Here is a 12,335-nt window from a genome sequence, read left to right as displayed (position 1 = left end):
CTGGGGACTGGAGTAATAATATTTATATCTGCTGGCTTTTATTTTGAAAGACGAATCACGTGACATCATGAGGCCGTGAAAGTCATATGATTGTGATTTAACGAATATGGCGTCGCATTTGTTTTGTGGCAGAGTAAACCTAAATATTTTGAGAGAGGCTGCACGAAAAGACCTGCGTGAATTTTTAGATAAATGTTCGGGAAGCAAGGTAAAGCTTTTTGCTTTAATAAACATGCAGAGTAGTCATTCTTCTGCTGTCACTCTATCATTTATTCAAATCTACTTCCCTTGTAAGAATGTGAACTGCACTTTGTGTTATTGTTGTAATGAACAAGTATTATTACTGCAAATACTGTTCAGCGAAACTGTCAATGGACATGTAACGTGTGGTCATCCTTTAGTTCATGTGTTGTTGTTGTTCTTTATAAGGCCATTGTTTGGGACGAGTATCTTACTGGACCTTTCGGGTTAATTGCTCAATATTCCCTTTTGAAGGTGAGAAACTGTACACAAATTGTGCCAAAAAATACACACATACTGTGAGTACACACAGTACACACACACACACACACACACACACACACACACACACACACACACACACACACACACACACACACACACACACACACACACACACACACACACACACACATATATTTATTAATGTCTCTTATGTTCGTCAAGCCTGCATTTATTTCATCAAAAATACAGAAAAAAACTGTAATATTGTGAAATATTATTACAATTTAAAATAATGGTTTTCAGTTTTAATATACTTTAAAATATAATTTATTTCTGTGATACAAAGCTGAATTTTCAGCATCATTACTTTAGTGTCACATGATCCTTCAGAAATCATTCTAGTATGCTGATTTGATACTTAGTTATTATTAATGTTGGAGACAGTTTTGCTCCTTAATAGTTTTTGGGAACTTGTGATTTTTTTTTTTTTCTTTTCTTCAGGATTCTTAGACGAACAAAACGTTAAAAAGAACAGCATTTATTCCAAATAGAAACCTTTTCTAACAATATAAATATTTACTATCACTTTATCGATTTAATACATCATTGTTAAATAAAACTAATACTTTCTTTCTGAAAAGGAAAGAAAAAAATCACTGACCCCAAACTTTTGAATATATATATATATATGTTGAAATGTTGTGTTAATGTTGGTATACAACAGAATATGATAGCAATATAAGTTATAATACCAACTTTAATGATACAATGTTCAATAACTCCAAAAATATGCAGTTTTTTTTAATTTCCTGAAAAATAATGGTTTTGGAGATACGGGGATTACGCCTGACAGCGACTATATATATATATATATTGTATATTGTTTCAAAATATTTCTATTTTAAATAAATGCTGTTCTTTTTTTTAAACTCTTTATTCATCAAATAATCCTGAAAAAGCATCACAGGTTATTAAAAAAAAAAATCACATTGATAATAAATCATCATATTAGAATTATTTCTGAAGGATCATGTGACACCGAAGACTGGAGTAATGATGCATCACATAAATAAATTATATTTTAAAGTATATTAAAATAGAAAACCATTATTTTTTCTGTACAAATAAATTCAGGCTTGACGAGCACAAGAGACTTCTTTCAAAAACATTAAAAATAGTAATATTTCCAAACTTCTGACCGGTTCTGTGTGTGTGTGTATATATACTGTATCTATATGTATATAATTTCAAAAACACTGGTGACGTTTGCCCTTTACATTTTACTTACCAAACATGGTTTAAATATTATTCTATTCCTTGTCAAGAAGTTTGATTGTCTTAATTTAATTTATTAAAAAGGAACATGAGGTCGAGAAAATGTTCACGCTCAAAGGGGGTCGTATACCATCCGCTGCCGTCAAGAATATTGTCTTTTTTGTCCGACCGAGGTTGGAATTGATGGACATCATTGCAGAAAATGTTGCCAGGTAAGTCTCATTTCTATAGAGAACAAATGCAGTTTAATGCAGCATTAAACTGAACAAATGGCCTAGGACGATTCTGGATAAAAGCTCTAATAATAAAATCTAAACAAATGCAAAAAGATTCCATCACACTCTTAAAAATAAAAGCTCTTTATTGACTTTAATTGTTCAACGAAGAACCTTCAACATCCATGGAATCTTTCCTTTCCACAAAACGTTCTTTAGATTATTATAATGTTCTTTACACTACGATTTTTTTTTATTTTTTTAAAGAGCTGGTCACTGAAAGCTTGTGCAAAAAAAAAAAAACTTTATTTTAAAGAGTATTATGCACTTTTCATAAAATGTGCTGATTTTCAATTTGAGACAATAGGTGTTCCCACAATAACTTTCATAACAGATGTTTTTATTAGTTCTAGTGTTTGCTGGCAGTCATAGTGATTGTAATGCTGCCTTGCTGATGATACTGATGGTGATTATTTGCATTGCAGTGAGGATAAATTACAGCCCCGAGATTTCCATATTCTGTTCGTGCCTCGCCGGAGTCTCCTGTGTGAGCAGCGGCTGAAGGAGAAAGGGGTTCTTAACTCTTTCACGAACATCGACGAGTACATTCTGGACCTTATACCTTATGATGGAGACCTTCTTTCCATGGAGTCTGAGAGTTCATTTAGGGTAAGACAATGTTGAAAGGGGAAAGGGGTGGTATAATGCCCTTTTCACAAGATGTAAAATAAGTCTCTGATGTCCCCAGAGTGTGTATGTGAAGTTTTAGCTCAAAATACCCCACAGATATTTTTATACAGCATGTTAAAATTGTCACTTTTTGAGGGTGAGCAAAAACACACCGTTTAGTGTCTGTCCCTTTAAATGCAAATGAGCTGCTGCTCCCGGCACAGAGGGCGGAGCTTCAAGAGCTTGTGTTCTTTTACACATGCACTGAAAATTTCAAAAACTTTTAGCCTTTTATGTTCAAACCGGAGTCAGACAATGATGGAGAGACTCAAGAAGAAGTGACAACATGTAGAAGCAACAGGACATTTCTGAATGGTTAGTTGATGAATTTATGTAGCTGATGTGTAGTTGTCTTCTAGTCATTGATTAGCATATTCTGTCATGATAATCTATAAATCGTGTTCCCGGGGGTGGGGTTTATGTAAATTTTAGGGTTGGTGATGTCACTAACCCGGGAGGAATGTGGTGTAGTCTCTACCAGCCGTTTGTTGTAGTCCTTAAAAAGTGATTTCTTTAAAAGAAAATATCTCCCTTTGCTTTGAACTTTGAGTGTTGTAACTTTGCAGATGTTGTTTATGCTCAAACAGCAACATTACACACTAACTACAGTTAGAAAAGTGAAATCATAATCAACCACCCCTTTAATGCCACATATACTCTGGGTTTGTGTTCATATCCTGAAGGTTTTCTGATTTCTGATTCAGGGTTAGTCAGATTTTGGCTATAAACATCCATGGATGCAAATTACTGTCTCTGATGGGCATATTCAGCCATATGGGATTATATTATGAACAATTGAGTTCTTGTTGTGGATATTCTGATATGGACAATTGAATCGTCTTTTATTTATTTGTTTTTTTAAGCAGAGTTGGACTTTCTGTTATTTAGATTTTTAGACACCATATTCAAAAACATGATTTAGTAAAGCTAAGCTACCAAAATGTCTCATTCTGAAATGTGTGACTTTACAACAGCAAAGGTTTGTCATACTTTGTTCTGTTCTTTAATCATAATCATTAGAAATAAATTACGCATCAAAAAATGTTCTTGGGAGATCCAATGTAAATCTATCCCAGATGTTCTGTACTCAGGAAAAAAATTTAATTGTATGATATGATCCTGTTTTATATGCAATATAAAGTGGACATATCCATGACCGTTTATGTAACTTGTTTTTTTCTTTTGTGAAGGAGTGTTATTTAGAGAATGATCAGACAAGCCTGTATCACGCTGCCAAGGGCCTCATGACTTTGCAAGCGCTTTACGGGACGATACCGCAGATCTTTGGCAAAGGAGAGTGTGCAAGGGTGAGTAGAAAAGCATCCGTGTCAACTTCGCCATCTTGGCTGCTCTTTTCCAACATTTGATGGCATGAATCTCGCAAACGTCATTTCTAGCATCTCGTTCTTCCTCAGTGATGCATACTTATGTAAGTTTGTTTCCACAGAATAAAATAATAATGTATTTTTGACTTTATCCCACAATTCTGACTTTTTTCTCAATTGTGAGACATAAACTCACAATTCTGACTTTTTTTCTTGCAATTGTGAGTTTATATCCCACAATTCTGACTTTTTTTCTTGCAATTGTGAGTTTATATCCCACAATTCTGACTTTTTTCTTGCAATTGTGAGTTTATATCCCACAATTCTGACTTTTTTCTTGCAATTGTGAGTTTATATCCCACAATTCTGACTTTTTTTCTTGCAATTGTGAGTTTATATCCCACAATTCTGACTTTTTTCTTGCAATTGTGAGTTTATATCCCACAATTCTGACTTTTTTCTTGCAATTGTGAGTTTATATCCCACAATTCTGACTTTTTTCTTGCAATTGTGAGTTTATATCCCACAATTCTGACTTTTTTTCTTGCAATTGTGAGTTTATATCCTTCAATTCTGACTTTTTTCTCAATTGCGAGATATAAACTCAAAATGTTTTCATTATTCTGCCATTTTCTCAATTCGCAACTGCGACTTTATATCTCTCATCCTGATTTCAAAACTTGTGCATTTATATCTCACAAAAGGAAAAAAAAATCTGAATCTCGAGATGTAGACTCGTAATTCTGAGATTTCTCGCAATTACCTTTTAGTTTTTATTCTGTGGCGGAAACAAGCCTCCATACTAATTTGTAGTAGCTTGGTAAACACAATTTGGTTTTCCATTTCACTGATGTATAAAAAGATGTTATTTTATTTATTTGTTTCACTTTGATGATGCGTTCTGGCGTTGTGCTGTGTCTCTCTCAGCATGTGGCCAACATGATGCTGCGGATGAAGAGAGAGTTTGCTGGTCATGCTCAAATCCTGCCTGTTTTCGACACCCTTCTCCTGTTGGATCGTAACGTGGACTTGCTGACACCATTAGCCACTCAACTTACTTACGAGGGTCTTATCGATGAGATCTATGGCATCACCAATGGTAAATGAGTTTAAGAATGTGTGCAGACACGAAATAAAGACTTCAGAAGTACATGATTTACAGACTGTGTAAGCTCTCGTTTGCTCATACCTTGGTGGCTTTGACAGGTTATGTGAAGCTTCCCCCTGAGAAGTTTGCGCAGAAGAAACAGGGAGAAGGTGGGAAAGATCTTCCCACTGAGCCCAAAAAACTGCAGCTCAACTCAGCCGAGGAGCTTTATGCCGAAATACGCGACAAGAACTTCAATGCTGTCGGCGCGGCTCTCAGCAAGAAAGCCAAGGTCATATCAGCCGCGTTCGAGGTTTGTGCTGCTTTTGTGTAATAAATGCACTGTTGCTCAAAAGATTGTTTTAGAAAGAAGTCTATTTGATGAAGGATACTGTAAGATTGTGTTACAATTTATAATAATTGTTTTCTGTGTGAATATATGTTCAAATGTGATTTATTCCTGTGATCAAAGCTGAAATACTCCAGTCTTCAGTGTCACATGATCCTTCAGAAATCATTCTAATATGATGATTTGATGCTCAGGAAACATTTATGATTATTATCAGTGTTGAAAACAGTTGAGCTGCTTCATATTTCTGTGGAAACCGTGATGCACTACCACTTAAACATTTGGAGTAACTACAATCTTTTTTTTTTAAAAACAGAAATAAATACTTGAATTAAACAAGGAAGCATTAAATTGACATTAAAAACATTTATAATGTGCAATTTCTATTTCATATACATGCTGTTCTTTTGATCTTTATATTCATCAAAGAATCCTGCATTTTTTTTAAAACAGTTTTCACAAAAACCCTAAGCAGCAAAATCTGTTTTCAACATTGATAATAATAAGAACAGTTATTAATAATTGAGCACCGATGATAATTGAGCATCAAATCATCATATTAGACTGATTTCTGAAGGATCATGTGACACTGAAGACTGGAGTAATGATGCTGAAAATGCAGCTTTGATCACAGGAATAAATTACATTTTAAAATATCTTGATTCTATTTATATATATATATTATTTATTATAGTTATTTTACACCATAATAATGTTTCACAATATTACTGTTTTTACTGTATTTTTGAGCAAGTAAATGCACCCTTGTCATTAACTGTTGTCATTAATAAGCTGGTTTTCTTGTTTCTCTGATAGGAACGACACAATGCAAAAACTGTTGGGGAGATTAAACAGTTTGTTTCCCAGTTGCCTCACATGCAGGCGGCTCGGAGCTCACTGGCGAATCACACCTCCATCGCTGAACTCGTCAAGGACATAACGAGTGAGTCTGAGACCAGTCATTCATACGTTCAGAAATGAAAGCAATATTTTGAGGTCTGTGTCAGTTAGCATAGACAACAACTGCAACTCGTCCCTCATACGCATTTTAGCAAGAAAGCAGGCTGGAAAGATTGAACAAATCTCATTTCTGATGAATACTTTTCATCGTTAGTCTACAAATAGTCTGCAAATATTTATTTTAATGCAGGTGCAGGTCAGCTAACAGTGGGTTTACCAAACATCACCTGTGCAGGGAAAAAACTCACAAATAAGAATAATTTAGATTCTTGCCCATTATAGCAAACCATTTTAACATTTAATCATTTGCAGGATATCAATTATTATGAATAGGTTGTTGTAACAATTCCTGATATCAACAATGGAATTATTACATAAGAAAATACAGATCAGTTTTTACATGTTTTGTGGAAGATTTTTCTATTAATTAAAACGTATTGAAATGACAGACTGCAAAATTGTACAGTTCTCTCTGATCATCTCACAAATGCAGTTACAGATGTCGAATTAATAACTCCTTTCTAAAAATAAAAAATCAGTCAATAACTACGTTGTGACTAGTGCAAATGTCCTTTTCTGATATCAATAATTATAACTTAAAAAAAAAATTTATATCTGTAATTTGTTTTTCATTGGTGGTCATTTTAATTTGAGATATGTCATGTGTAATAAAGCTTATTTATTTATTTATTTTTAATTAAATGTTTTAGAAACACTAAAGTACTTTTCACTGTAATGATATCTTGAATCCATTTTTAGATGTCTGAAGTACTGAATCCAACATGTTAAAATTAATTTGCAGATCTTAAAAGCAGTTCTTCTAATACATTGACATTGTATGTTTATTTTAATACTAATTACTATTTATATCAGTAAAGAGGGGCTCTGACTAATAATGTAGAATTACCAGCTAATAACAATCAATGGCCTTACATTAAATATAGCTGTTATTACTTGTGAAAACAGAATTGCTGATTGATCTTAAATTTAATTTTAACTAGACATATTTAAAAACATGGCCTTTTTTATACATTCCTTTAGTGCAATGAACTTTAAACTGTAAACTTACAGGATTAACGCCGATTGGGTTAATCAGTCAAGTGGAATTTCTAATGCAACGAATGAATTTTATTCTTTTAGAATTTCTACTGCAAGTAATCAATCTTTTGCTGATATCAAGAATTAGCATTTAGAGAAAATGTTTCATATTCTAGGATTACATTAAATGATAATATGGTTTGCAGTGGCCAATAAATATAAAATTGATAATTAAATGTTTAGAATTCAGCTAAATTTGACCCAATATTAAATAATATGGTGAGTTGCACATTTTGAACATTCATGGTGTTGTTTTAGTCTTGCATTGAAAGTGTTTTTCCTGTAAAGGTGTTTAACAAACTGCCGGAGGAGTTGAAATCGTGGTCTGTGGTGAAGGATAATATTATGGGACCTGTTGTGAGTTCACATTATTACCAGTTCAAGACCTCAATGAACTCTTTCCTGTGTTTCAGTCTCAGAAGCCTTCTTTGAGAGTCTGACGGTTGAACAAGAGTTTATGACTGGAGTGGACACAGACAAGGTGCCTTGTTTTCTTTATGATTCCAATATAAAGGCAATGTCACTTAAAGCTGGCATAAAACGCAAGTTGTAAAGTCACCTTTATTTATACAGCGCTTTATACAATACAGATTGTTTCAAAGCAGCTTTACATTGATAACAGGAAAACCATGATTCAGTGATGCAAACAGAGTTCAATTCTGCGATTAAAGCAGCTCTAAAAAAACAATAGTAAACAATCGATATTCAGTTGAAATGCGAGTGAGACGCTTCTGGAACAAGAACAAATGTGGGCGGGGCTTGAGTTTGTCTGTGGGGAATTGATTGGATGGTTGTGGTTTGCTATTGGTGGATCTCATGTGAGTGACAGGTTGCCCCGCCCTCATCATCAGAGAAGAGATGAAGTTATTCTGATTCAAGATTTAAAACACTAATGATATGCATCAATACATTTATAATAAATACTTCAATATTCCTTAAAGAATTGTCCATTTTGATTTCATGGTGACTTGCATGAGGGAACATGCACTTTTTTTTTTTTTTTTTATAAATGAAAGCATTATTAGTATAAATATGGTAAACATCTCTGCACTTATTATTGTTCGAACAGAAAAGAATGAAGTTGAACACACAAGCCTAAATATTTTGAACTTCGAAATATGATTTACATTACATTTACATTTATGCATTTGGCAGACGCTTTTATCCAAAGCGACTTACATTGCATTTTAAGGTACACACATTTACATTCTTATCAGTTCTTATGATTCATTACAGTTTATCATTCTTATGATAAAATCATACATTTTTAACATTGTACTTTTTTTTTAAATTCTCTGGGAACAGAAGATATTTAAGGTTTGTTTCAAGTGTTTCTCGTCACTGATGTGATCATGTGTGATTTTACTCTCAGGTCAGCACGTACATAGAAGACTGTATTGCTCAGAAAGACCCACTGATTAAGATCCTGCGGCTGGTGTGCATGCAGTCCGTCTGCAACAACGGCCTCAAACAGAAAGTCCTCGACTACTATAAGAAGGAGATCCTTCAGGTACGACTCGCTTTTATTTGTGAATGCATAACGGTCAACTTGGATCACATGTGCCTTGATAACCAATCACATTAAAGGGTTAGTTCACCCTCATGTTGTTCCAACCCCGTAAAACTTTCGTTCATCTTCGGATCACAAATTAAGATATTTTTGATGAAATCTGAGAGCTGTCTCACTCCTCCATAGGCTTTCTCTGGGATTGAGATCCCAGAAAAGTTAGTAAATACATCGTTAAAATATAACCATAAGTTTATCAAGTGACGAGAATACTTTTTGTGTGCGAAAAACTTTTTATTCAACTCTTAATTTTCTTCTGTGTTCCTCTGAGTGAGTTCACGTAGTGTAACAGCGCAGCGCTTCTGGGTTGTATGTCAGAACGGAGGCTCACTATTGGCCAGCATCACACACATCACACACATGACCAGCGTCGGCCAATAGTGAGCCTACAACCCAGAAGCGCTGCGCTGTTACACTACGTGAACTCACTCAGAGGCCCACACAGAAGAACATGAAGAGTTTGTTTTTTGCGCACAAAAAGTATTCTCGTCGCTTGATAAACTTAAGATTGAGCCACTGGAGTCACTTGGACTATTTTAAACATTGTCTTTACTAACTTTTCTGGACTGGCAAGTTTTAATCCCATAGAAGCCTATGAAGGAGTGAGACAGCTGTCAGATTTAATAAAAAATATCTTAATTTGTGTTCTGAAGATGAACGAAAGTCTTTCGGCGTTGGAACAACATGAGGGTGAGTAATTACTGACAGAACTTTCATTTTTGGGTGAACTAACCCTTTAAGGCCCTTAAGACAATTTACCCCCGGTTTCACAGACAAGGCTTAAGTCTAGTCCTAGACTAAAATGTAAATCTGAGCTATTTCAACTGAAAGAAACTTGCACTGACTGATCTTAAAACATGTCAGTGCATTTGTTTTGTCTTAAGATGCACACCAGTAATGCCTTTTTCTAAGGCATGTTTATAAAAATTACTTAAACGCCTAATTGAACTATGACCTAATCCTGGCTTAATCTAAGCCCTGTCTGTGAAACCAGGCCATAATGTTTTAAAAAAACACGTTTGTGCTTTGTTGGTTTAGACGTATGGATACGAGCACATTCTGACCCTCAAGAACTTGGAAAAGGTTGGGTTACTCAAACCTCAAAGCACCATGAGAAACAACTACCCCACGATCAGGAAAACACTCAAACTGTGGATGGAGGACGCCAATGAACAGGTTTGTCCTGCTACTCATTTTCAATATGGTTCAGTGCTTTTATATAACTGAAAATAGGCCAGACCCAAACTGAATACTGAACCTAACCCTAACCTTAACTCAGAAAAGTTGAGCTAATGTTGCTATTTTCAGGCGCAAACAAACAGATGTCATTTAAACAAATGTATGAGTGTATATACGCACGCACGCACGCACACACACACACACACACACAGTGAGTTGACGGTGGCTCTTCCAAGGCCGTCTGTGTTGCTCATGCTTTTGGGAGTGTTTAATGTGAGTTCACTGTCCCTCAGAACCCGAACGACATCTCGTACGTGTACAGCGGCTACGCCCCGCTCAGTGTGCGCCTGACTCAGGTTCTGGCCCGGCCCGGCTGGAGGAGCATCGAGGAGGTGCTGAAGATCCTGCCCGGACCACACTTTGAGGAACGACAGCAGGTTCCCACGGGCCTTCACAAGAAGCGTAAGTGATCAGCATCACATTATTAAAGGTGCAGTCTGTAAGAATGACAACTAGTGGTCGAAATAGGTACTGCAGTCCAATTCAAAATACCAGAGAACGTCGTTTCTCCCGCCTCCTCAGACTCGACGCTCACTCGGGTTGCCAGTTTAAGCACACGCAACGCGAACGAGTGCAATGGACAATGAAGACTGGCAAATTGGCAACGTGCAATATCACAGACCAAAATAATAACACACATTCCAGCCTGGAAACACACATTTCAAAGTAAAATAACTGACTATAGAAGTGTCTTTCAGAGAAACGAGTATGTGAACTTAGCATGTTTCCTCAATAATTAACATTTCTCTGTAAAGCCACTTTGAAACAATGTGTATTGTGAAAGCGCTATGGAAATAAACACTTCCAAGTCTTCATGCATATGGTTGTAATATTTCTCTAGGTAATTGATGATTGGCTTCTCTTTGATTTGTAGGTCAGCCAGGAGAAAACAGAACCACCCTGGTCTTCTTCCTCGGCGGTGTGACGTATGCTGAAATCGCTGCTCTGCGCTTCTTGTCTAACATGGAGGACTCTGGGACTGAGTACATCATTGCAACCACCAAACTGATCAACGGCACCAGCTGGATAAAGTCTCTCATGGACCATCCTGAGGAAAACTTGCCTTAAAGAAGCCACTGCCATTCAGATGAACGTCCTCTCGTCTCTCCCACAAGACGCTAATGCTAATGTATACATGTAGTTCAAGTTACATAAAACTGTGTTTTTCGGATCATTTTTTAATGATTACGCGGATGGTTTAAACGTCTGTTGCCCATTACGATACTAATTTATGTACGTTTTTGAACATTTTGATCCAAACTGCAAGATTTGTCAACAGATACAGTAAGTGTATAAACATACTAATGTGGTTTATAACCTCATTTGTCAGACAGCATGTTTTCCCAGAAGCCACCATACATTATTTTAGCATCTATTGGCAATTTCTTTTTTGAAATGCATTCCAAGTCACTGTGTAAAAAAACTATTGGCTTTAGCACTTGTTGTTTATTGAAATGACTAAATTCAATGACGTAAACTAACCTGCTTATAATCATCTCTGCATATTAATAATACACGCATATAGCAAGTATTTTAACATCAAACGATCGTGCACGTCACCTTATAAATTAGGGAAGCCCCGATATGAACATTTTGGCTGATACCAATAATTCTTTACATTTGAAAGCCGATAACCGATATATCGGGCAATAAATCAAAATTTTTATATAATTTTTGAGAGCCTGATTACAAAAACAAAAGTCTCACCTGTAAAAGCCATGACCCAAGCACACAATTATAATGATGTTCTTATTATCATTTTATGTCTCTTATATGACAGACTTGTTGCACTATTTTCCTTTTTTGAAGTGATTTCAATCATATTTCAAGCAATGTAAAACCATCATGTTGAACAGTGCGCATCTGAAGTGTCTCAGCTGAAGGAAATAATAATACATTATTTATTGGCTTTAGTATATCAGCCAGATTTTCTTATCGGGCCGATGACGATACGGTGGCCGATATATTGAGCGTCCCTATTATACCATTCATATCTCTGAGAAACCTGATATTTAATATCATACAG

At 35.5% G+C, this 12,335-nt stretch overlaps 1 protein-coding gene across 1 annotated transcript; it reads left to right on the top strand.

Annotated features, from left to right (window-relative positions):
- Positions 1–47: 47 nt before the first annotated feature.
- Positions 48–11,684, top strand: vps33a (VPS33A core subunit of CORVET and HOPS complexes). Its single transcript, XM_084413665.1, has 13 exons — positions 48–208; positions 430–495; positions 1,825–1,952; positions 2,441–2,624; positions 3,875–3,991; positions 4,937–5,108; positions 5,216–5,409; positions 6,262–6,388; positions 7,917–7,984; positions 8,876–9,013; positions 10,109–10,246; positions 10,543–10,711; positions 11,184–11,684. Exons 1-13 carry the CDS (start codon positions 107–109, stop codon positions 11,375–11,377), a joined length of 1,797 nt encoding a protein of 598 aa, XP_084269791.1. The 5' UTR covers positions 48–106; the 3' UTR covers positions 11,378–11,684.
- The last annotated feature ends 651 nt before the right edge of the window (positions 11,685–12,335 follow it).

Source organism: Rutilus rutilus (genome assembly GCF_951802725.1).
Source record: "Rutilus rutilus genome assembly, chromosome: 7".
Lineage (NCBI taxonomy): Eukaryota > Metazoa > Chordata > Actinopteri > Cypriniformes > Leuciscidae > Rutilus > Rutilus rutilus.
Note: the sequence above shows the minus strand (reverse complement) of the source record. Positions and strands in the feature narration are given on the sequence as shown.